This window comes from Diuraphis noxia, unplaced genomic scaffold, assembly GCF_037042655.1.
Source record: "Diuraphis noxia isolate RWA-SAM2 unplaced genomic scaffold, SU_Dnox_SAM2 contig0003, whole genome shotgun sequence".
Lineage (NCBI taxonomy): Eukaryota > Metazoa > Arthropoda > Insecta > Hemiptera > Aphididae > Diuraphis > Diuraphis noxia.
In genome coordinates, this window is record NW_028301713.1 from 74,579,209 (window position 1) to 74,607,178 (window position 27,970).

At 32.3% G+C, this 27,970-nt stretch overlaps 2 protein-coding genes across 3 annotated transcripts; one reads left to right on the forward strand and one right to left on the reverse strand.

Moving 5' to 3' along the window:
* The first annotated feature begins 1,850 nt into the window (after positions 1–1,850).
* LOC107164572 (uncharacterized) lies at positions 1,851–9,780 on the forward strand. 2 transcript variants are annotated; one of them, XM_015512434.2, is made up of 4 exons: positions 1,851–2,282; positions 4,270–4,406; positions 5,693–6,581; positions 8,079–9,224. In XM_015512434.2, the coding sequence occupies exons 1-4, from the start codon at positions 2,280–2,282 to the stop codon at positions 8,151–8,153; spliced, it is 1,104 nt and encodes a 367-aa protein (XP_015367920.1). In that variant the 5' UTR covers positions 1,851–2,279; the 3' UTR covers positions 8,154–9,224. The 2 variants fall into 2 exon arrangements, with proteins under 2 accessions (XP_015367920.1, XP_089080090.1); XM_089223964.1 differs by lacking the exon at positions 8,079–9,224 and adding an exon at positions 9,256–9,780 and having other exon boundaries at positions 1,857–2,282.
* A 7,464-nt stretch (positions 9,781–17,244) lies between these two features.
* Positions 17,245–24,528, reverse strand: LOC107164577 (uncharacterized). The gene is made up of 3 exons (XM_015512442.2): positions 24,119–24,528; positions 22,323–22,363; positions 17,245–19,613 (listed from the first exon to the last, which is right to left on the reverse strand). The coding sequence occupies exons 1-3, from the start codon at positions 24,137–24,139 to the stop codon at positions 18,329–18,331; spliced, it is 1,347 nt and encodes a 448-aa protein (XP_015367928.1). The 5' UTR covers positions 24,140–24,528; the 3' UTR covers positions 17,245–18,328.
* Between the last annotated feature and the right edge of the window lie 3,442 nt (positions 24,529–27,970).

Below are 27,970 nucleotides of genomic sequence, written 5' to 3' on the forward strand. Positions count from 1 at the left end.
TTTCAAGTCTTCGAAAAATAATGATAGATTTTATAAAGATGTGATTATTTTCATTGGGGCTAAAAAATCTTTTTAGAATGGAAAATACTGAACTCACAACTTGAAGGAAAACGTTTAGTAGTAAATTGGATTTAGCTTAGACAATGGGAATTTCAAAATTATATTACTTATAAGATATTTGCAAAAAAATCAAAAAACTAACGAACACGGGAACATTTGTACAAACCCAATATAAAAATTCACTTTTGTTTTTATGTTGTAGGTACTAATAATCTACCTAATATAAAAAATCAAGTAAATGTGATTTTGAGACTATGAATTGTCATCAAATATTTATACAGCATTTCTTTGACTAAATAAAAATCAAAAAATAAATTTGGTTTTATTGAATTATTTATTGACATTTAAAATGTTTGGCTATTATTTAGTTTTTATTCTTCTTATGTATGATAAAATGTTTATTTGTGAATAAAAATGGTCAAAAATTGAATATCAGGTTTCTTACAAGTTTTGACTCAGCAATTAAAAAAATATTGAAAATAGGTAATAGTGAAAACAACTGTATTAGTATTTTAAATTCGTAAAAATTGCGAAAATTTGCAAATTATTATGTAGCTATACACTGTTAACTTTTAAATTATAACACCAAAGGTCAGAAAATTCAATACAAAGTTTTTTATACATTTTCCTTACAAGAATTTATAAAAAAGTTTTGTGTAAATCCACATTATATTTGTATGACTACTTTATCAAATTTTAGTGTAACTGGATATCATTTATAAACAAAATAATCTATTTTAATAATTTTACTGTCATTCAAAAAATATAAAATTTCTTTCTGAATAATTCCATTCATAATTTTTTTATTTTACTCAATATTTATCTATACTATAAAAATTTTATTTAATCTCGGAACTACACATATCTCCACTTTTATTAATTGGACGAAATTGGAGAGGATAGTCCAATAAAAATAGAAAACCTTAAAAAAAAGAATGTTATATTAAAGTAGTAACTCAGTAACTGTAATTTGTTGTACATAAATGTAATAATATTAGTTATTAATATTTATAAGCTAATAACTAAACTTAAAACGTTATGGTAATATTTAATTAATATAATTAATAATATTAATATTTTTGTATACTTCACGACTTACAAAAAATTAAAGTCTAAGCAGTTGTAATATAATCGTGTTTGTTAACTATAATAATATTTCGTTGGATAAACACCACGCATTTAGACTGTATAGTAAATGAATAGCGATCGGATCGACAATGCGATAGTGGAAATGATTAAAAAATTGTATATCGTACTGTTGTATATTATTTTGTATTTATTTGTATTATATTATTTTGTATATCACCTATTGTAAAGATGATCTCGACTGCGCTATCTCCGCGGAAAACCTTTTTTTTGCGTATATATTTATATACATATAAGCAAGAAGCAACTAAAGACAAATTATGCGTAATATCCTACAGCCGCGGTATACGTATGCATTGATATTGTTGAAAACAAAACGAGAAAATCTCGTCCGAAAATAATAAGATACAAATACATAATCATCATCTCGAGCGGCTTTGGATGAACACCCTGGTCCCTAGCGGGCACTATTATATCGCTACACGCGTAATATGAATATTGTGTTATTATGATACGCATGTTGTAGGTGCATTACAGAAATATCAAAATGTGTTGCGAACTGCAACGCACACGCCGCCACGATTTTTCGCGGTGTTTGCGCAACCGTTTTTCCGAGACGGTTTTGCTGGAAAACTCACGCTGATGGCGCGAGCGTTTCCCCCGCCGGCTCACGTTCATAGCGAAAACCACCATTGCGATTAAAAGTGAAAACGCCGGCTACTTCGGGTCCACATGTAGTCTACCCGTTCGGCCGAACCTAAACACGCGTATATTATACTGTCATATTATTACCTATCGAATACATCGCGATACTTACCCTGAAAGTGTAACTGTTTTACGGAATAACACGTTATTACAAAGTATAATAACCGGTGGCGTAGGTACTCAATTTTTTCGTCGACATCTTGATTTTCATCGGTTTCCCACAACAATGCCGTACGCGCCCAGTGCGCCGCCGTCAGATGAAAATATGTATTTTCAGTAACTTTGATTTTATACATAGCTTACCTATATAGATTTTTATATACGTACAATATACGAAACTACACTGTAAACAGTAATAATATTGTGGACAATAGCTATAGAACACCGAAGTCGTCGTATATGAATTTTAGTTGACACAAACGCATACAATGGTAAAGTATATAAACGTATAATTTTAATACACAATATAATATATAATAACATCGAAGGTTTAGGGGTGCGCCTCAAATCTTTTCGCAACGGAGAAGACGGCCAAACATCTAATATTTTTTATATAAAAACGATGAGTGATTGTACAGCGTGCATGTCCATAGCATGTCCTGTCCACGCCACATTCATCGCTTTCATTCAATATCAACAAAATACCAATCATTATATTATTATATTTGTATCGGACCTGTGATTTTAGCGTATATATATACCTACGTATCGGACAAGACGATGATAATATTGTTCCCGTGTCCTTTCTGCATACAAAACGTAATAAATACTATTTGTGTGTTGCTGGGTTTGGACGGTCGTTGATCATCGACCGATCGATCGAACCGCATGTCTGGAGCGAGAAATCGCCTTTGATGTATATACATTTTGGTAGTCGAGGTTAATATAGGGTCGTGGTTATCTGCAGTTTGATCGCCGGACGTCATTCTCATACGTTATACTCCTCACCGCAGATTTAGTATTTCGATACTTTCTATAGTTTCTAGACACACGACCACGTGGTATTTAAATTTTATAATTATTTGTAATGCGTGACTGCGTACAGAGTATTATATTATTATAATAATATGTCTGTGTTTGCGTTACAGGTACACGCAGATTAAATGCTTTAATAAGTAACTTATGATACCTATATAATATGACGCGTATGTACCGCGTACGCAATAATATTATTATATACGTTGCACTTTTTATGAAATGTTATGAACAAAATATGGTTAACAGATAATTTATATAATACCTATATGCGTTTTGTATCGAACATTCCATGGTGTGATCTGTTGAAATAGGAATTGATATTATTATGATTATTATTGTTTTCATTCTAAACGATAGTCGATAGTAAAAGGAAAACAAAATTGTTGTGACATCATTGCGGGTCCCCCCAATGCGTTTACACACGTTCGATGTTGTCGTCGAATTCGGTTTGCGGACTTATAGTTTTCCGCGGGGTTTAGGAACCGGAACGCTGGACCTATAATCACTTGTTGATTATCCACGGTCAGTTTTTCCACCCGATCGTCCCGAGAAATGTGTCGAAATCAGATACCAGGGTATATATAGTTATATCGATCGAACCAGGGTGAACGTGCACAGAAAACTTGTCACGTGTGCCTTGTACAGTATATTATCTTAATTCTTAATGCACGAGTATTTATTATGTATAAGGCCAATAGTTTTTTCGTTTAATTCTCGAAACGGTCTGATCGTATAACGTTTAGAAATCGAAAGATATTCGTTGGGGTTTTTTCCGTCTTGTTATTATTATTATTTTTTTTTTTTATCACAAAACGTGTCCATGGAATGGGTACCTGATTTTATTTCAAATCTTCTGCAGTTGTATATATAGGTATATATGAAAATTATTATTATTAGTGTTTATTTCTCGGTGGCCCAACTGAGACTGTCGTTAATACATACATCTATATGATTTCACAGACTATAACATTGTCCACTGGCTCGTTTCCCCGGAGTTTAGAGCCAATTATTACAACTAAGTTTCCTCGTAGGAATTACTTAAATACACATCATATTATATAATATTTCTATCGCTATGGAGCGTATTTATTTTAGTAAACTAACGGTCGACATTATTGTTGACTGTGGTAATTTCCTATATAGATCCAAACGGTTGGTCGGACAACGTTTCTTCGGTTTCGCGTTTAATAATTACATCAAATTATAGATGCCGCCTTCTAGTTACATCTGTTGCGACAACTTGAGTCAGTTTACTGAAAAATCATAATCTATATAGTTATTATGTCCATAGTATGCAGTCTTAAATTTAACAGTATAAATTACAATAATTTAAAGATGTCGTCACTCGTCATCGCATTGGCGTGTTTATTTTAGTTTTTCATACAATTCATTTCAATTTAAAACAATTATTTTTCTGTAACCGTTGTTATTGCGTGTCAGGAAATAATTTGGCACGGTTTATTGATCGGTTGTATCCTCACGGCGACGGTGTGCAATTCGGAAGACACGATACCACGTCGAGAAGTTCCAAATTCTGACGAATATCAAGACGAAATCACCGCTGCCGAAGATCACGAGTAAGTCGAACATTTACATTATTTTCCCATGAACATGTTTTCGAAACAAGTGTGAAAGTATGAATTGTGCATACCACAAATATGTTATTTATATGATTATTTCATATTTGAGACCAAACAAAATAGTAAAGTAATTGCTGTAGATCATGTCCGATACTAAAAATGCAACATACAATTATTATATCTGTTGAAACTAATTTTTATGATTTCTTTAAATCGAGTTATACTCCTTATTTGGTCCGTAGAGACTTTTTTTGGTTCAATGGTTCAATAACACATTTAAGTCTTATGAGTTATGATCAATAAATAACAATACACGGAAATACTGTGGTTTTATGAATATCGAACAAAAAGAAGACTGCTCCGTGATTCTAGTAGGTACAGACTGGTGCAGATTATACATAGAAATCTCACTCAATATTCACGTTTGAAGTACTTGCAATTTACAAGTAGGTTAATTAAAGCACGGAAGTGGGCATAGTTTCCTAAAACTCAAAAGTTATAATCCGACCATATAAAAGGTTATATTTACTTCTTAAATAGGTAAGTAGCAGCTGACAGTTTTTTTTTGTAGATGAAAAAACATTGAAATATTCGATGTTAGGACCTATGTTAATAATAATTTATGGATAACAGGTATAAGGTGTATATTAAAAATTAAATTAAATATTTGATACTTCTGTTACAAATTCTTAGTAAACATTTTGCCTCGATGTGACATTTTGTTTTTTTCCCTTTAAAATAAACGCAATACCTATATCATTAATTAATCGCCATTTAAATTTAAAAATTCCAAATAATAAGAAAACATTTATCTACTTTTTGAAACAATTTTAAAATATGTTACAAACGAAATGGATTATTCAATATTACCGGGACAAAAGTGTTAGTTTGTTTCTTTTTTTCGGGATAACCAGGACGCTATATAAATACTGAATGAAAGATCTATAATTTAAACGAATCATAATCTATCTGAACTGTATAATAATTAGATAGTCGAATATCATTTTATTAGCTCTTATCATAAAATAATAACATAATCTTATAGTTATTTTGTGAATTGTAAACGACGACCAATTAACCAATCTATAGTTAAAATATGGGATAATTACATTTCATTTTAAATATCTTTCTAATGTTTTGCATAATAAAACTATAAAAGTTACGCACAAACGGCCTGTAAAAAAAATCATTCGTAATACAATGTCGATAGAGTTGAACGTTATCATATTATATAAATGCATATATAACTGTTCAATAATGGTATATGTTGTCGTATTGTGTAGACACCACAGGATCATCATCGTGGTGCCCAAAGAAGTGCCGCAGCATGTGAATCACGTGCACACGTACAAGCTGGCCGGAAAAGGCATACCGCTTATCCACTCTGGCAAAGTGGTGCACGACCACAAGCACAGCGGCAAGGTGGCCCACGAGCACGGGCACGCGGGCAAATCGACGCACAGCCACAAGCACGTCGGCGCGTATGGCCACCAGCACAAGCACCTCGGGTACATGGGGCACAAGCACTTCGGGAAAGTAGGCATCGTCGGACACGGCCACAAGCCGGTCCAGAAGCCGCCGCGACAGTTGCCACACGACCACCACAACCGCGGTCATCATCCGCTGTTGCACAACGCCGCGCATCAGCTGCACTTGCATCAGTTACAGCAGGCCGGCGACTACCTGGTACAGCAACATGGCAACGCGGGGGGCAGCAGCGGTGTGTTGCAGCAGAACGGCGGACACAGGCCCGCGTCCGTCGTCGGTCGTAGGCCCGCGTCCGGCGGTCGCGTGCAGTTCGTGCCGTCATCCAAGCCGCGGGGCCTCGGATCGTTCATGCCAGCCGAGATCCAACAGTACGTGCAGCACGGCGCGGTCGTCCAACAGCAACAGCAGTTGCACCAACAGCAGTTGCAGCAACATCAGCAACTGCAGCACCAGCAGCAGTTGCAGCATCAACAACAACAGCAGCAGCAGTATGCGGTATACGACGACGACGAAAGCGGTGATGGTGGCCGCAGCGCACAACCGCCCGCGTACAACGTGATACACTTGCGGGTGCCCGACCACCAAGACCCGAACGTCGTCAAGCACGTGGACATCGACTTGGTCAACAACGTGGCCAAACTGCAGACTAACGAAAAGCATCAGCCAGTCACCGCTAATTTCAAGGTTGGTTCCTACCCATTCAATTCTTTGAGATAAATTTATTTTACCTTCTCATTGCGTTTTCAAGTGGACGTTTTCATTATCATAAATCATTTACGCTGCTAAAGGATTGACGGTTGTTTGAGCATACCGGTTATTGCACAAATACCGTTTGTACGGTATACTTCGTATAATACCAAAGTACCGACGTATCGTTTAATACTGAAGTAATTATCCGTATATATATATATTATTATTATATAAGAGTTGACGGTTTTTTTTCTTTCGTGGTATATCGGTTCTTATACCGAAATACCGGTATCCAATTTAGATACCGTCAACCCTTATACCCTTACCACGGGCTGTCGTAAAAAGTCACTTAACGCGTTACTCTCCTAGTCTCCTATAGTCGCTTGAGAGCCAGTGATTCAAAAAGGTATATAGTGCAAGTACAGTTCAAAAAAGTAACCCATCAAAACACTATTATTTTTTATTTTAAAAAACATATTTTTGCTGCACTCCACAGTTATATACTAAAATGTTTGTTATAAATTTATAAACTTCCCTGCAACACCAGTAATTTACACTTACTCTCGAGAGCACATGTAGTTTAAGTATTTGCTAACTTGTTTGGGCGCCACTGACGAGGCCATATCCGCAAATACATTTGTACCGAAAATGGGAAATCACAAAAATTCACGGATTTTCTTCTAACAGCATTGAGTCTTTTTCGCATATATAATGAAGAAAAAACCTTACATTTACTATTACGCACTTTCTTAAACTTTCGAACCCGTATATATATTATTATACTTAGCATGGTCGTATCTGGATTTTTTTTGTTGGTCTTGAGCTCATCAACTATGGCCATTAGCCGTTTGTAGAAGGTAAAGGTTAATTTGGAACTTGTGTTGTATATTTTTTATATTATTCAATAATATAATTTTTTCGTTTATTTTAATACTCTCGCCGACGATATTAGATAGGAATGAACGATTAAGAAATATATTCGACAACTGCGACTGAATAATATAACATAGCTTAGGTTAGGTGTAGATGACGTACTTGTAAAAACCTGTAATACCGCAGTACATGCTAGTATGCTACGTGTTCGTTTCTCTTACGGTCGTAGAATTAAAAATTTTTAATTATAAATCTTTGAGTTTCGTCATTTGCATATACTATATAGTACATAAGGGTTATGGTTATTATTTATAAGTAATTATTTTTCTTTTATTTATTTTCTCACATTTGACATGCCTAAAGTTTGTTTTTATTTTATGTGTGCATAATTAACTTTATGATAAATGTTTACGCTACAATTTTTACTACCCACAAAACTGCCTCCCATTATGCGAATAATTTCATAATGCAAGGTGTATTATTATAATAACAAAAAGTTTGAAAACGAAAATCGTGAGCGAAAACAAAGAACTATGCTGGTCGTACGCAATAAACCGTAATATAAATTATTTCTCTATAGTACTTCCGGTTGTTTAGTTAATTTTGTTTTTCTTTCAGCGTACGCCAAATTCGTTTACCGAACATTTTCCAAGCCGCTCTACGCACAGCTTTCAGATATCCCATAATTTGTGACAGAAGCGACCACATATAAAAATGATAGACAGTACAAACTACTTCGATATCAATTGTCTATAAAGAGTAAAAAAAAAAAAAAAAAAGCCGATGACAATATTATAATATACACTGCATAATATTATACTGTACAATATTGTATTGCTAGCTCGTTTTGTTTCATACAGTAAAATGTTTTACGACCAATTTGTTGTTGTTTTTGTTGTGTTATTATCCCCGACGTTCACAGTACTTATAACTATCATAAAAAACGCATTTTGCTGTACACTCATTCGGAAGGGGCAAATGGTCGACTTGAACACGACGCCTGTGAAACCAACAGTGTAATTTTGTATGAAAGCCAACAAGTTACGTGTGTGCGATTTTCCGTAAATACTATTTTTAAATACCTCCGCATTCCGACATGTAAAATTTTCGCAAATATGCACGAATGTACCTATTATATGTAGCTGCTTATACTATCTCTCTTGTTACTGTATAAAATACTAAAAGCATAATAATATGAACCTAGGCATGTGAAATTTTTGATCGGGCAGTCAGAAAAATAACTATTAGTTTCTATTTATGTACCGAGGAAAAATATTCTTACAAAACAAAGCTGTGAGTTGGATAGGGTTTAAGTTTGTAGACGCTTGTTGAAGTGTTGGTACTTGGTATATATAATATTTTTAAATATTATTCCCGAGTTGCGTAAAAAAATTATTAATTTAGTGGTTCACTATAATTTAATGGACCAATAATAGACACTAAATCACGTTTAAGGTATCACTAAATATTTAATGATTGGTTATGTATAGTCTGTCTGGCTTATATTATTATGCATCAGATATTTGAAATTTACATTCGAAAGCCTTTAAGTTGTACGAACGAAAACTATTTATATATAAATAGGAATAAATAAACACTTTTCATAATATTATTTACAAATTTCTTAATACAATTTTTTCATTAAGTAGCTACAACAATTAACTAAAATCTTTACTATTTTTTACCCATCATACGGTCGTATCGTCTGGGACCACCCAGTCGTGAATCTGTGGAGGGAAATTAAAAAAAAAAAAAAAAAAAAAACTATTTGCCGATACTGTTTTTGTGTGTGCAGTCGGTGACGCAGTACAACAAGGTGATCGGCCACGGACGCGCGGTGGCCGCGGCGAATGCCGAGGACGAGTTCGACGCGCAGACGGACGACGAGGACGTGGGCGGCGAGCTGTTGCTGGAAGACGTGGGTTACCGGTTCGGCGAGGGTTACCGGCTGGCGATGGACACGGCCGCCGGCCCGGGAGCCCGCGACTTTTCCGCCGCCCAGGAACAGGACGAGGAGGAGGCGGACGAGTCGTTCAAGGAGCCCTCGGCCGGCCTGGACGACGAACCCTCAGACGGCGGCAATAACGCTTACAGCCAGACGTACAGCTTACAGTTTTGAACCTTCACCCCTTAAGTATTTGTTATAGATTTGTAGCTTTGATTTTTTTTTTTCTTTTTTACCTATAAATTATTATTTGTTACTATTTTTGCTTTCGATTTTGTTTTGAGTACCTGTCATGTTATGTCACGCGTATTTCGCGTAATCGTATTTTACGCATATCATATGGATATTGTAATACATTGTATTATTTATATCCAAGCCGTGTGTAGTTTCTTTCCATTTATATTTGTTCGCCATACGCAAACGCGTCCTATGCTGCAGAGTTATGAGAAAATATTATTACATTTTTCACCATTACTGTAACACGTTTTTAAAAACCAATATTTTCAATCTTAGGTGTTATTTATAAGATACGATGGATGAACTTATATTGTTTTATCGCAATACCTAGTTTCAACTATAAATAAATGATTCTTAGTGATTGGGATAAAATCCAGAAAGTTGTTGTGCACCTTCATTTTGCGACCGCTGAGCGTAGGTCGGATATAATATTATAAGGTGCGCTGCAGTGGTGGCAAATTATTTGAACGTTACGCGCCGAAAATTACCTTTTTTTTTCCGAACGTGCCATGTAAAATATTATGTACTATATGTAATAAAAATGGCTGCGTCCCGAAAAATATCTACGAAAAAAGGTCTAATCCGAATTGCGGCCCGAGTTTATTTTGGGTACAGACGAGTTGCGGCCCGGGTTTTTTTCAATTCTAGATAATTTAATCTTAACCGAAAGGCCTATCATGCAGTGACTTGGTATACTTCATAAGTAGTAAGTACGTCCTGATATCTTCAACGGATGTAGAACGAAGTTTTCTCGATTTAATAATAATATTTACTGAAAACCGATGACTTACTGAAAATTTAAGTCTTTAGTAGTCAACTGTAACTCTTCAGGTAACTTTGAAATATTATAAAAATGTACTAAATTTATTTTAATTTATTTTTGTTCATGACTTTTTATTTAGATGAGTGAATGTTCAAAATGCAACATCCTACTATATACAAAATACATAGGTAGCTAAATAACTACATTAGGTATACATCAATTATTTCAAATAGATATTTAATACATTTTTTGTCCATATTACTCATTTAATGAATTATATATAATTGTCATTTTTAAACTAAATAAATTTAATTAACATGCATTTTTGTTTGAATATTTTTGCATATTTGAATGAAAATCAATGCATAAATGCATGCATATTATAACATAATAAAATATAATTACATACATATAATTAATTTAATTTTAAATTCCGGGACGCAATTCATATGTAACTCAAAAAACTCGGGCCGCAATTCGTATGCATCCCAAAAAAACTCGGGCCGCAATTCGGAAGAAATTTTTTACCGCGGAACGCAACTTGTAGCCACCCATAAAAATATTTAAATTTTTTGCGTGACCTCAAAATCTTTTCGCGCGTCATGGATTTGCCATCCCTAGCTGTTAAAAGGTTGATACCAAATCCACTCGCTATACATCACTTGGTGCAGCTCGCGATCATATCAAATCCACCAAGAAAAAATTTACTGTTTATAATAGTGTTATATGTGACTGTGCATGAATTTACGACGAAAAACTAACGTTGTAATTGCCGTGGGTATATAAAAAACGTTAAGACATCCGGATAAACAAACAATTATCCGGACATGTATTTATAATACACGATGCGCAAAAATAACGTTTCACACATAAAGAAAGGTCACGCTGGTTTTGGGGGTTATGACATGCATCGTCATATCTGTGTACCTCCCAGTGTAATTACGCCACTATCATATGATAGGTATACAAGTAGTCAATTACAAAGTAGTTTTGTAATGTTATAGCCGTATTATTATACACAGACACGCGCTTGTATATGTATGTGTGTATGTGCGTGCGTGCGTGTGTAATGTGTATGCAAACGCCCAAATCATTCGATAAGATAATTACATTATATTATCATTATATACCGGAAACGGCGGAAACTCCTCCCGCGAGAAACGGACGGACTATAGCGTCTATAGCTATAGCTGTAGTCTGGATCCTGGATGGCACAATCGTATAGTTTTGGAAATAACATTTTAAGCGCGCCGAAATTGGACAACGATGACAGTGTTTCTGTATAAACGTTGCAAATATCACGTGGCGGCGTGTTCACTGTTCGATGCTCAGACAACACGACGCGCGTTCTCTTATTCAGACACAATTTGCATAATATTCACGTCTTTAATCTTGTACAGTTGTACGCGTCGACAGGTCATATAATATACACTTAATATGATAATAATAATTATTATTCACATGTGTGTTTTTATTTGAAAAAAAAGCATCAAGTGTGCACAATATTAGATGTATTTATTTTAATATTCTAAATTTGAATTCATAAAAGCCTCGGTTTTCATTATAATCTGTGCCTGTACCTATAACGCAGTCATGACACAGATGACTTTATTGGTGCCTAAATTTTTTTTCAATAATAATAATATGGAAATGGTTAAATTGAATTTCATTTGAAATAGACTTTTTTTAGTTTATTCATCTGAATAAACGTTTTCAATTAAAATGTTTCTTTTTTTAAAATATCGTGTTTCCTCCGAAAGATTTCTTTTTATTTCCCTCGAAATAACTATATTATCTTAATGTAGTCACGTGGAACTACATATCTCATATTATATAATTCTAATATTATACATATTTTGTTATAGGTAGAGCAGAATATATTATATTATATGATCCGATACACATCATTGAAGGTGATATTTTAATATTTTATATAATATTTATGTTATAAATCACAAATTCTCTCTTTACAGAAAACGGATGTTATTACATTTATAACAAATAAGTTATTAAATTAATATAAGAAAAAAAATGCGAAATAGAAGCACATTCCAAAACTCAAACCAACCTAGCTAATACGTTAAGTTTCACATAATATACCTATTTAATAATGTTAGCATAAAGTTTAATTATAATATGATTTACAATCAACAGATACGTTATAGTTAGAACGATTAGGTATCATCTACAATATGGAATAAATCTAAACTGCAGATGACATCCAATATTTAATATCTACCTCTTATATCATGTTGAAAATTGAACCACAAACAAATCATACGATATTAATAATAAAAGATTTATTCGTAACACGATATATTGTGTGATGTCAAACATAAAATTATCGTCTAATAATATATTTGTATTTATTTCGATAAAATCAATTACGTGTATTATACCTTCGACAACGAAAGGAGTATCGACGGACGACCACAACGGGCTACAGATATGCCACAGACGTACTACAACGTGGAGGTACCTAACAGACTTAAGAAACTTCTACGTAATGTAGTATATGATAGGTATACATATATATACGAACTTTATACTGTTACGACTTTCTAAAGATATTTAGATTTTTTTCTATCAATTCAAATTAATTGCACGTCGTGATTTATGACTGTACGGACCGAACGGCCTATAGGTACTATAATATTATAATATTATGTGACGGGCGCAAAGTCGAAATCTCATTATTTTCAAAATCTCGGGAATCCAATTGTAGGAGTCGAATCCAAAGATCTATCATAATATTATCATTATCTGCAACTGCAATCGGCATGGGTCGACGTATAGGTATACCTATAATACAACTCAACGTTCGTGTATGTCTTCTTAATAGTTATCAATATACTTATATACAATATACTAATATATTAAAATAAGCAGCGTACACTTTTGGGAGCAGGGGAAGGCCGTTATTGAGCGTATAGTTATAGTACCCATATAATCGTATAATCGCATCAACGATCTACCGAGCATGGTTGAAACCGAAACCAACAGTCTATAATAATAATAATAATAATAATAATAATAATAATAATATAAGCCGGCGGATCGCCGTCCGATCGAATATTAATATCTATCGTGTTTTGCACGTTTCACGAGATTCCTCAAACGGAATACACATAATCGTGCATGAATAATGACTGCGGCAGTTAAGAAAATAATTTTATCCGGCAACCAGTGTTTGAATTTTTTTTGAGAAGTGGGAGCGTGCGCAGGATAACCGAGTACCCAACTAAATTTTCAGATATTCTAGCGTATTCATATATTTTTTTTAATTGGGATATATGGAACCGTTTTACATTTAGGTTTTAATTTTTTACAAAATTACAAATAGCTTATAATTTTTTTTGCATAAAACTGTTTAAAATATTGATATCTGATACAGCGATACGCAATAATCATATACATTAATTCAAGTCTATGTGAATGGTAATTATACATTTTACATGAAATAAGATAGTTTCCTAAATGATGAAATTGACATGGACCAATTGAATGAAAAATAAATAATTTTCATTGACATATTCAAAACCATTCCATATGTAGTCCGCACGACCTCAAGTGAATCAATCTGAAGTGCATTAAACCCTTAACATATCTCTTCACTCTTAAAATGTATAACTCTAATACATAAACATTCAATTCAGCCAGCTATGTGTCATAGTGGATTGTTAATGAAATGAAAGAAGTAAGTACTGCAAATGTAGTAATATACTATACATATAGCATATTAATATAATATTATGCTGTCCTTAAAAATATGAAGACTTAAATTTTTTTTTATGCACTTGAGAAATGAAGTCTGAATAGTTGTTAAAAATGTTTGTTTCAATTATTAAATGTCTTTTGTTAATTCTGTTTTGAAGATAAGGCATATCCAGTAGTGTCCGCTTAGGCTTTACATGTTTTTTTGTTATAGTTACAATTTGAGACTTGGGCACCTGGCCACTTTAGATAAAATTAATATTATCATTATTTATTGGTGTGGATAATAGGTTTAATGGTGCTATGGGGATTGTGGAGGGAAAAACTCTTGTGGTCATATTCGGTATTTTCAATTTAGATTTTAGGGTCGTATAAAGATGTACATTTTGTACGAAAATCATCAGAGTACTTCCACTATTTATTTTCAAGCAAAATATAGTCAAGCACTGCTGATAAGTGATAACTGTGTTAGTGTATTATCATTATATAAGTATAATAATGAATACAAATTTATACTTACTTATTATTTTGGCCTTTGTGCAGTAAATTGAAATTCAAACGAGTAGTTTTGAATTAGGTATTAAATAGTATGTTGTATTGTAAGGAATAATAAGGTTATGGTAACCCTTAATACGTCACATTTCAAGTGGATGCAATATTCAGTTAACCATTTATTATATTAAAATAATTTTTATTACATAATTATGAGATGCTTATATAGTACTTTAATATTAATTATCATAATTACCAGATCACCATAACCCCATATATTATATGTTTAACTTATTATATTCATAATCCATTTTAATAATTCAAGAATATTAAAAAAAAAATTCTTCTATTTATAAATGTAAGTAAAAACGGGCGATGTTTTTTTGAAATATAGAAGTTGGTGTCACGTCAGACATACTCCAGGACACTATTTAAAATATTTAAATGTAATTCAAAGTGTTATGTTTTAAAATATACTTTTATTGCTTTTTCAGTATAATATGAACTCTAAGTACCTAAACATTTCAAAAATCAGAATTAAACTTAATTAATTATCAAAGGGAAATTGGTGGCGAATAAGCTATTTATGAATCACTTTGTATGAATAACTCTAATATTTACGGTGCATACGATATTAATAATTAATATGTACTACTCGACGCGGATTTCTAGACACGTTTAGTGGTGTTTAATGTGGTGCTAATGTTCACGGCCGTACGTCAAACAAAACAAAATAAATGCAATATAACATGTGTGTTGGTCGTTCCACAAATTAATCGTTGCAGTAATTATTGGTCACTGTGATAATAAATTATACGCACTAATCAAATGTTTTATACACTTTTCACACCACATCGGCACGACGGCGTTTAACTTCAATTTGTTATGCACCTGTGGTTCGGCAAAAAATTGACTAATAACACTGAATAGGTAGTTCATTGTGTGTGTTTGTGTGTGTTATAATAATATACGAAATGTATATTAACCTGCGTTACAAAATGTCTCGATTATTTATCCGCGAAATAATATCCATTTTATGTAACAATATAATATTTTTTATCCTTTTGTGTCTCACTTATAACAGTACACCAAATTGTAAATATCTAAATATGGTTATTTACGAATTGTTTAATGCTGGCGATTTTCGTCAGGTACTCAGGTGAATAACAGGCTATGGTAGGTACCAAATATACAATTAACCGTACCATGGTTGTTAAATTAATTCTGCTGGAAATAAAACTTAAAAGTATGTTTATATTGTAGTATATATTAGTCTATTAACTTATGCGTAAGATTTAATTTAAAAATCCCTAGCAATAAGATATACTTACTATAAAACTGTAATTGTATATTATTATAAATTTTTAATCATACACTACCTATTCGTAACGATTTTTTTTTAACTTCAATATTTACAATAATAATAATAATCGTTTTGATATTATGATGGATTATTTTACGGGTTGTTTATTGCATGTAAAAAACACTAAATTTATTGCATATACCTAATTGAAAAGTATTTATAATAAATGATTCATATTATTATTAATATAATATGTCATTGTTATTTATCTTTATCTTTACGTTTTTTTTGTTTCTTATTAGTTGGCTAAATAATTAAAATACTTAATATTATAGTTAGCATCTTAAATATTGTAAACATTACAGTGATTAGTTACACCAGAAATGAAAAATTACCAATTATTTAAATGCATTCTGTATAAGTGTATATAGGTATACTTTAAGAGTTATATTATGTTTAATAATTTTTCTTCAGACATCGCAGCATGTATAATTATACGATAATTATATGATGGGGTGCCAAGTCATTTTACTCGTTAATCATTATTATTTATTTTCCACGTTATCGTGACCATCAATTATACACTATTTTGTTATACTTATTTAATCGACATTGTTATGACAGGAATACACACTTTTCCTAAACATATTATATTGAGTTGTAATAATGTATCAATCATAATATAAAAGTCAATGCGTAGACAAGTATATAAAACATTATTGTTTTGATAATAATTAATAGACTAAATATTCATAACACAGTTGTTAGGCACCAAAATGTATTAAATAATTAAGTCGTCAAACACGTTCACACATATGATACGTATAAAAGCATAGGTTGCGTGGGTATCCGTAGCTTTAAAAATTAAAAAAAATTTTTTGAATCGTTTCCACAATCGTCATTATTATTTTTATTTCCGTAACAACATTATAACATTTGAATGGTACACGTGTGGCGTGTCTATCGAATAAACAAAAACTAACTGTACAACTACCTATAGGATAAGTTAGATAGTATAGACACGTCCCAGTCGTAATTATAGCCCACTCACATAAATGCATATACGAAACCGTGAATTCCATTCGAACAAAAATGCACGTCAACTATGGGATTCGTATATTTACAAACGGAATGTGTATCATATGTGACTATGGAAGCTTGCATTTTGTTAGCGATCTATCGATAAAAAATATTCGATATTGTTTTCATTCGGATCTCGTAGGTATAGGTTAGTATTAGTCGTACTTACTATAGTTATACTATGGGTAAAATATTAGGCACTTACATACGTTTGCGCCGGAACCAATTGGCAAATAAGAAAGTCAGCATGTTGAAATACGTAGATAGTTATATTATAATTTAACAAAATTTAGACATTTTCACAAAAATATTATAGTCATATTATAGTTAATACATATTATACCTATATATATATATATATTATTTATATCCTCTTATATGCATTATGTACACTAAAAAAAAAAAAAAATCATAAATAATAAATAATAATAGATACATAAACAAATCGTACACGTAACAAGTGTACCGATGCTGAACATTATCAATAATTACAAGAATTCAACGAACGTGTAATAATATAATATAAATCTATAATCGTAGACGAATAAAACAAATTGCCGATACAATTAAATTTACAATATATTTATGATATAAAAGTTCGATATACGAGATTTCAATAAAATCTAATTAACTATAAGTACCTAAAGAATGTTTTATAATTAACTCGTAGGTCTACTTAATTTCCGGTATCTACCCAAATTTAATCGAGTAAGCTAACAACGGCTGGAAGAGAATGATTTTTATATAGAACTAGGTAAGTACGTACGATATACGATGTGCCGAGTACTTTCATAACATACTATATAGGTACCTAATAATTATTACATTTAAGGATAATATAGATTTATATTCAAACTATAGTCTAAAAATTTAGTTTCAAAGGATTATTTTAAATTTTTACTCGGGGGATGTACTAATTAATGTTATATATTTTGTTTTTGTTTTTTATCCATTTTTGGCTACTAAACTGCTTAAGGTCATTCAGAGTTCTACTGGTTCCAATGGTAAAGTGCCTATAATACGTCATTGCGCGTGAATAATCGTATCATAATATTTTAATCATCAAAGATAATCATTTTTAATTTTTATTTGGATGGAATTGTATACAGACGAGTATTATACGGAAATTATTAAAAGAGTAACTGAAATTTTTAGTTTTTCTGTTTTTGTTGGTTACGGCTGTACTAGTATAGCGGTTCTGTATGGTTTTGGATGGATGGTCAGAATCAACTACCTAATATGCAACACAATCCACTTAAAATGTGTCCACTCACGCCTACTGTGCAATTATATTTTTGAGGGTTACACGACTGTACTTTGTACGTTGCATCTACTTACTTGTACGTCCACCGAGCGGCCGGCAGCTCATAAAGCGCCTCAAACGGTGACACGTAACGCAAGTACTGCGGCTGATGATGATCCTCGCCGCCGTACAGCTGTTGATGGTGATCTACCTGCTGACGCTGTTGCTGTCGGTAGCTCTGCTGCAGGGCGTCAGACAACACGTACCGGTGACCGCCAGCGCTGAGTACCGTCTCCGCGGGTTTAGCGCCCATGTACGCAGATATCTCGGCCAACGTCAGCCGGTCGTCCGAACCGTCGGCGTCCACGTCCACGTCCTTCGTCACCTTGACAGATGGCGACAGCGGTGGCTGCACGGACGTCGTGGCAGACCTCACTGCGTCAGCCGTTCGCTGTTGCTGATGGCCGTGGTGTAGCGCTTTCTCCTTGTCGGCAGACGCCGGCGGTTGACGCTTGTACTTGGCGCTGTACACCTGTTGCATGTTCGATTGGTGCTGCTGCTGCTGTTTCCCGAACCCGTCGCCGTACAGTTCCTGGTGCCTGTTTGCGAAGTGTTCGTCCATGGCCTCGTGTACCAATTGTCTGAGCTTGTCCATCGGGTCGGCCACCACGTCCACTTCGTTGACGGCAGGCGATGGCGTCGGTGCCGTGGGCCGCATGACGCGCACCGGGACGTGGACGATGGCAGTTGGACGCTGTTCATCGGCGTACCCGACGGTGGGGGCGGCGGCCAGAACGACGGGACGCTTGCGCGACCGACCACCGGTGACGGCCGGCAACGGTGGCCCGTAAGCGTAAGCGGCCGATTCGTGGTCAAATTCACGCATGTCGCCGTAGTCGAACGATGATACAGGCAGCGGCGCCGACTCGAAACCATCATCGTAGTCCACGCCACCCGCCGCGTCGATGTAGTTATTGTGCTGAGGGCGCATCATCGGAGCCGGTGAAGGCAATCGTCTGTACCGCGAACCGGTCATCGAAGACATCGTTGGCGGCCCTCCGGACATGGACGGCCTGCGTCGTGGCCTCGGCCCCCGTCTGCCACCCCCTGGTTTCGTCCTAAACTTGGGCCTCTTCATCGGCTGGCCCGGGATCTTGTTGTAAGCCCTGCGCTGCGGATACGACTGGTACGCGAACGCCGCCGGCTGTTGGTAAAACTGTCTGCCTGACCGGTGGCCGTCGACGGCCGCCGCAGCCGTGGTTGACTCGGCGGCGCTCGTTTCGAGGCGCAGGTCACCATCACCGACACCCGCTGCTGGTCCGTCGATTGGACTTACTCGGTTTTCTTCGTCGCTGCTCACCAATGGCTGCAAGTCCCTGTAGTGCATGTCAGTAATAGAGTTATAAAACGCATTATAGTGCACGGTATTTAGTTCGAATATAGTCGGTCTACGTATCATACATATACTCTCACAAATCATGTCGATCCGGATATTACAATAATTTAAATTTTAACTTATATTTTGCGTTCAAATATTAGTCACAATACGCATGCCGTCATGCGTCTGCCTAATCGATAAGTATAAGATATGCGGTTAAAAATATGCGTTATTTGATATCCGGATCGTAGACAGTATTCTCGATTAAATCACGTACAGGGTGATTCACCAAGCATGCTCATCCCCACTTTTACAAGTTATTAATGTTGATAGATTAATATTAATGACTAAAATGTTTAAATTACCATAGCTTCCATATCTTATGAACACAATTAACCCTTAAACTATATTCGTATGAATTTTGATTCTGATAAAATCTTTCAGAAAATTATCCACTGAATGATTGAAATAGAGAGATTCTCATTTGAAAAACAATAGTTTATATGTTTACAGGACACTCTTCTTATGTAGTACAAAAAATCTCAAAGATTAGAATATAGGGTCTTTATAGGTAACTTTAAAAATGCCAAGCACTATATTTTAAATAACTGTATAATTGATAAAAAATAGGTGGTGAGCAAGCATGGTAAATCACCCTGTATATAGGTGCATATTGTTATAAATAGTATTCTTTGTTGTTTTTGAAGTATTTGATTGGGAATTTCAGATACTCAGATTGATAATCATCTTGCAGCTGAGTTTCAACGGAAGAGACTATTTAATATTTACAACTTATTGTAGGTGGATTACATCCCTTTCCCTCCTATGACCATATTAACTTAGAATACCCATATTTTGTAGTTTTGTATTGTGCCCGCCTGAAGCTGAAAAATGAAAGCTCATTATACATAATCCATAATCATAAGTTTCTAGTTTAATACGTTTCTGTACACGAGATAATATAATACTACAAGTACCTATTATTATACTGTGTCACGTATACTGCATGTATATTTGCTATACCATTCACAATCCTCTGCAATAACGGTCACTATTCGTCTACTCACGACAGAGCATAACTTTACGAGACTTATTTTGGTGTCAAATGTCAACTGTATGCAAACATAATGTTATTAAACTTCTTTTACTGAATCATCAACATTTTCACCACTAAAATATCATAATAGGTGGTAGAATTTCATTTTCTGGTTATTTGCCAGTTTTATTATTGAATCATGTCTCGAATTCTTCGTTTACCGAGACTGTAGTTGCTAGTTGAAGACAACAACATAATAGTATACACAAGTGATATAACTTGGTAATTAACTTACCAAAACATAAGTATAGGCATACTTTTTTTATTCCTATGATTCCGGATATTCATCTTTCACGGAATAAATAACAACAATAATGTTAATTCGTATCAAGTTGCTGATAAACCGTTTGAAACGGTTGCTTATACTATTATAATTTATAATACGATTTAATCGATTTATGTATTAAAGCAGCAAACAAGTTTTATAAAAAATCATTAGAGAAGAGAATTTCAAAATATAACGTTTAACGCGAAGACGTGGCTGAAAATTACTGGAATACATGATGCATATTATATTACCTACTATATACCTATAATAATAAGGAGGACGTGCATCTTCCTTTTTGTATGTTCCTATTATCCTCGCAGTGATCGCCTCGGGTACACATCAGTCGCCGGTTACCCCGATACGTGCATATCCGTTAAACAACTGGTTTTTTTTTATACAATCCTGGGCAGACAAATCGTATCGGAATTATTCGTGCGGTATTCTCTATACTTCACGATTTGTATTCATTATTATTATTATTATTATTATTATACCGCCTGAAGGGCTAATAACAACACCATTACGATTAACCCCAATAGTACCTATGGAATGAGTTTTAAATAGTTGATATTATACTACCTATATACCTACTACGATTTTAGTATAATAATTAGGTATTAAATCGAATAATATCAAAACGTAAATCGTGTTAGGGGATGAGTTGTATAGGTGATAATATATTAATATCTATAGAATACTAAATGCACTATAATACCTATATGTATTGTAGGAGTGAACTGGTGAGAGGAGGTGGTTAAATCCCCCGGCATTTAATAATAATAGGGAAAAGTTATCGTTTAAAGCTCCAATCGATTGTATCTATGTACATATGTATATATTGTAACATTTTTAAAAAACTTTTTACAAGTGTACTTTGTATGTAAATACTTATATAGCTATTATAGCGTATTTTACATTGTATGAACTATTATAGGAATATTTAAAGTTATATTAATTATAATATGGACAGCTCCAACTCGATATAATTAGTAATTATATTAATTTTACAATCCTAAAACACTTTAAAGCTATCTTTAGTGCTTACAGGAATACATTAGTTATTATTATTGATCAATTATTTGAGAGGTAGACGGGTAGACCTCCTCTCGTTCAATTTATTAAAGACATTTTAGGCTAAAAAAATTATAATATATACCCCCCTCCTCCCCACAAGAGCTTAATCCAAGTTACACCAACAGCCAACTATAATATTATGTTATCTGTCGAAATGTTGGGGGTAGGTTTTTACTTTATTTTATTTTTTGCCACTAGTGTCAATCGATTAATATTTTAGATTAATAACAGATGTTTGTATATATTTTATTAATTTTTAATAAACTTACGTGCAACGAGCAACAGCCAAGAATGAAAGAAAAATCAGCACCTGAAATCCACAAAATAAATTATAATAATACCATATAAGTACCTACAAAAGTATATTAGTTTTGTATACGCTCAATCGTACTTATTACACATATCACGGTTACCTATATCATTAACTGATTAAGTTGTATTATATATATATATATAATTAATGCAAATTTATAGAATCAAATTGATTCAATCAATCAATATTTGAGTATAGTGTACACCTATGACCTATACGCTAATTAGTCACAGCAATTTTATCAATATGTAACAATGGTGTATTAATGTATTCTATTAATGTTATAGTAAGTATTGCATAAAGATTTTTTAAGTGTTGAAATTTAAAAATAATAACTACATCTTAAATTTAAGGCTTAGGTAAATAGTAGATACATGTAAGAAGTAACAGAGTGCATCGAGATTTTTATACCACTAAATCTACACACTTAATTTGCTCTAAAGGATAAAAATAAAAGTTAGGTATGAGTTCGGAATCTGTACTACGGCTAAAAATCAATTTTGAAAAACTGCATATGGCCAATACCAGTAATCAATTATACATCACACTTAAATAGGCACTTAATAATAAAAATATTTCCAAAATCATCGAATTAAACCAAATCAATTACTGACAAATTATGACTATATGTAAATATGGTAAACAAATTGAACAAAGTTTATATAAATATAATTTTACCATTCAAAAATGTATATAATAATTTTTAGCGTTTCTTTATACTACAAACATAATGCAAATTATTAAAAAATATGTTAAATAAAATGTTCACTTTTTAATATACATAGATCTAGTATATTCAATGTATTGCAAAATGTATGACAAGATATTTATAAACATAAAGTTAGCATTGTTTGATTTCATTTATAAATTATTTTAAATGTCTTATTTATAGTTAATTATTTTGCAAATCTACATCCATATCTTACATAAAACATTTTCATTAATTCCCAATTCTATTATTGCTTTAAAAAAAAACAATAATTATTAAATAAAATTCCTAATAATTATAGGAATTAAAACTAAAATATTACATAATTATAAGTTTTTATATCTTATATTTATTAAAAATTTAGTGGACCAACATTTTGCGGATTACCCCTGCATATATATATATTTATTTTAGAAAACTATAATTGTTTAAAATGAACTATGTAACAATATGATTCATGCTGGTGTAAATATATCAGTTTTGGAAAGTGAAGAACACGTGGGAATATAAACCTTCAAATTTAATTTTAGTGCCTATAAGAAGGATTTCAAATTTTGAATTTATAGATATGTATAAATAATGCATATAACTGTTTGATTTTTTGTAGAAAACATGTTTTTAAAATTACGTTATTTAAAAATTCACTATCTGCAATAAAATTGTATTAAATGTACCAATTATATAAAATTATTATTATCAATATAGTCGTACAATTCATGGCAATTTTTCATATTAAACATAACAATATTTGTAAATGAAACTAGAAAGCGTGTATTTAATATCATCTCTTAAAAAATTTTTTGGATATGTATTATAAAATTAGTCTGTTAATTGAATGCAATATGAATATAAGAAATTCTAAAGGTTAAAAAAACTATTAAAATTGCATTCTAATTAAATTATAAAGGTGTTTCTATTTATATGATGGTTGGAAATTTAATACATAAATAAAATAAAACTATGGCATACCTAATACATATTATGTAAATAGTAGTTACTTCTTACTTGGTATACGTACTTAGGGTATGTTAAAATGTACTCACCATCTTGCTATCCGTTTTCATGGTCGAAATTCACAAATAAATCCACAGCTGTTGATCGATTTGATTATCTCTTTGATGTGTCTCGAATTGTTTTAGTATATTATATATTATACAATAATAGAATAGCCCTAGATGAACAGTACGCGGCGCATTATCGAAATGTTAATAGTGCGTTAGAACTTTTTTTTAAATACTTAAACTCAATATCGTATTATAGTTTTATAGTATTAATATTATTGTTGTTGAAGTCACATAAATAGTACAAATATGATCAAACATCGACGAAGTACTACCCGAAATCGAACGAGAATCGCATTGTGGAGATGTGCAGTCTGACCGTGTTTGTGCATTGGCATTGAATCTAAGACGCACGATGACCTCTAATTACGATCTTTTATAAGCTTCTAGGAGACCGGTTGCGAGGGAGTCGCTGGAGGGAGTGCAAACATTGCGGTTTGCGTATATTGTATAGGCATGCAAGTATGACATTACAGGTATATATATATAAATAGGTAGGTACCTGCTAACCAGCTATATACCTACTTGCCTATACCTACCTATCTGGCTGGTGGCTATGACACTGGCACGCAGGCTTTCCACAAATCACATGGATCGCACACATTAAATGTATATACGAAATCAATAGCCGCATCCGATGCCGCAAATTTCTCCCATTTCACAATCCACGGAATGCGCATAAATAGGCGTAATACATTATAGTATAGTAATAATTATTATTGGGTTTGATAAATGCATATGCCTGGACGGTTGTGTGGAGACTTTGATTGGTCAAACACTATTTATTGTGTATAGCTACCTACCTATGTATATATCGTTCGTGACCATTTTTGCCTATGGATATAATTATGCGGATATTTGTTTTTGGAATAAATATGACTTTTTATTTGATTGAAAATAGAATAATGATAAGGAAGCGAACGTAAATTTAAAAAAAAATGTAGCCACATTGATAATTATAATATATGTATATACAATGTATATTATACATGGCTGCATCCGAATTGCGTGCGGAAAAAAAGAACTATGTTTGACAACAACCGAATTGCGTGCGCGGTTTTTTCGAGACACAGCCGAATTGCGTGCGTGGTTTCTTCATGACAGAGCTGAATTACGTGCGTATATTTTATTTAAAGACAACCGGTATCGTAATATCTGTATCTGATATGATAGCTATATTTTAACTTCTATTTACTATTTTTGTAATAAATAAATTTTAGGTTGAATTAATTATCTATAGACAATTTGACATTGCGTATTTGCTCGTGTTGATCTAATTAATTATGTCAAGTAGACAGGAAATTTCCTCTAAATAGGAAGAAACGCCTAAACAAATAGTAAATATAAACGAACTATTAAGTACGAAAAACTCTCCTTTTTATAATGTATTCAATTATCGAGTAGTTTTATCGATGGAAGTATACGCGTATAATAATTGTACGTCACGAATTCATCAAAAAGAAACACGCATATTCTTTATTTTTGTACTGTATTTGTGTACACGTTAAACTAGACCAATTTATAGGGTGCTCAAATTCCCTAATAATCATCACGTGTCAACATTTATCGTCACGATTTTATTAAAGCCAACATATATTATTAATAGATTCTGCTCTCCAAATATGTATAAACACTATAAATATGAATAATCTATACCTTTTATCCTGTTTGTATAATTAATATACAACTATACAAGCTTCAAAAATTTGAATACTTAAAAAATCCAAAAGTGGATGCAATAATAATAAGATAGGTAATGAAGTGAAAAGGACTACGATTAATCGAAAATATTATTTGTCTATCTCGTTGTAAAAATCTGTAGTTTTTAATCCGAATCGTGTTTTAGAAATTAAAGTTCGTTAATTTCGTTAACCAGCCAATTTAAATTATTATTGTTTTGTTTGACATTAATTAAGTTATTTAAAAGCCTGAAAAAAATATTGAATAAATGTATAATAATGTGGGTCACATACTTGCGAAGGTGTGGGAATAAGTTTTATTCCGGATCAAAATAAATTAGTTATAGTTCTTAACTGCTTCACAATAACCAACCAATATTTATTAATCTACATCATAAACTTAATTATTAATGAGAATAAATGTTTTTCGTAAATTAAAAAAAAAAATTGTTAATTGTTAAATAATAATGATATTAATGATAATCTTTATTAAGAAAAAAACTCAATTTACAAATAATATCTTATAAAATAACACTAATAACATTTAATATAATAAGTTAATCTAAAATAATTAAATATTTTAAATATACTACAACAATATCATTTTTAATTATAATGTGCTACAATACCTATTTTTAAAGATAATTTAACGGATATTGTGTAGTTTAATGACATGACGCTTTATTTAAAGATTAGGATATTTGTATATTTTATAGAAAGCTGGAAGTACCAATACAAAAAGTAGAAAATATACGTATGTTATAAATTGATGGTGTAGGTACATTATACAAACAAACAATTATCATTAATCTTAAATCTTAATCCTCTATATATGATATTCAGCACTGACATTAAAATTATAGGTACCACACCTATGTGTCCATAATTATACATTTTTGAATGTATGAAATATTTTTAATATACCAAAGAAAAAATAGTGTATCTATAATCTATATGAATTATGTACACAAAAGAGACGAAAAAACATGATATTGGTAGGCATAATAAAAGAAAGAATTTATTAAATTCTCACTTTTTATGTTTACCTACTGAAGCACGATACGAAAATAAAATGAAAAACTATCCAACACCTGGACGGATACTATCAGTGTCACGGTAACTTATTATCATTTTAACCACGTAAAATAAAATAATATTTTCTACTTAAATATACCGACTATACTCGAGATAACGTGGATTATATTCACATTGACAAACAAAAGTAGTAACTCTTTGTTTATGTTTTCATTTCGTGTAAAATTTCAAAACATAATGTATATTGGTCGTGAAAGCTGATGTATGATAGTTGATATGTTTTATGATAATATACAGTAAAAATTGGATTAAATCAAACGCATGAATATGATCTGAATTTAAAAACAATGTTTTCTACGAAATAATAATAAAAAGAGATCTAAAAGTGCTTTCATTGTAATATGACGTGATGTAGTATAGTATGAATATGTTTTTCAAAGTTATTCTAACATGCCAATTGATAAGTGTTGAATCATATTAAAATTAATCAATTTGCTATACAAAATTTAAAATATTAAATACAACAAAATATATTTTATTTAAAAAATCCCAAAATCAAATATTTTATATTTACATGTCAAGTTCAAAGAATAATTTAAATATATATATAATTTAAATTGTAAGCCTGGTATCCTCTTAATTTCTCCGATTCCTTCAGCATATTATTTTAAGTCTGCATATTATCGGTGACCCATTATGGACATAATACCTCCTACAGTTCTACTCTTCAATTTGTTATGGAGTTTTTATTCTGAGATAAATCATTAAAAACAAACCATATATTCTCATATCCATTTAAATAGATAATGCTATATCCATATTTTATCTCCATTTCTACTACTTAGAAAAAAAAACATTATGAGTTTATGACCATATAGAAGTCAAATGAAAAAACCTACGTTTATTAGATGGATTAAAACTTTTCTATCAAGTGATTTTTTTTTTATTAATCCTCATAAAGTATAAAATAATATTATGATGAAGACTAAAAATTTACAGAAAAAAAAAATATTATAAACGGTATAATGTTACTGAAAAAATTATTCAGAGCATTATTTTTATCGTGTTATTCTATTTAGAATAATCCTGAACTCAAAAAATATACACTGACGAATTAATT

Bases quoted from the DNA above. Each gene is read 5' to 3' on its own strand.
- LOC107164572 (XM_089223964.1), top strand. The intron at 4,407-5,692 runs GTAAGTCGAACA...CGTATTGTGTAG, and splicing joins ACCGCTGCCGAAGATCACGA to ACACCACAGGATCATCATCG. The intron at 6,582-9,255 runs GTTGGTTCCTAC...TTGTGTGTGCAG, and splicing joins CAGTCACCGCTAATTTCAAG to TCGGTGACGCAGTACAACAA.
- LOC107164577 (XM_015512442.2), bottom strand. From the start codon at position 24,139: ATGAAAACGGATAGCAAGATG. The intron at 22,364-24,118 runs GTGAGTACATTT...TGTGGATTTCAG, and splicing joins TGAAAACGGATAGCAAGATG to GTGCTGATTTTTCTTTCATT. The intron at 19,614-22,322 runs GTAAGTTTATTA...CATGCACTACAG, and splicing joins TTGGCTGTTGCTCGTTGCAC to GGACTTGCAGCCATTGGTGA.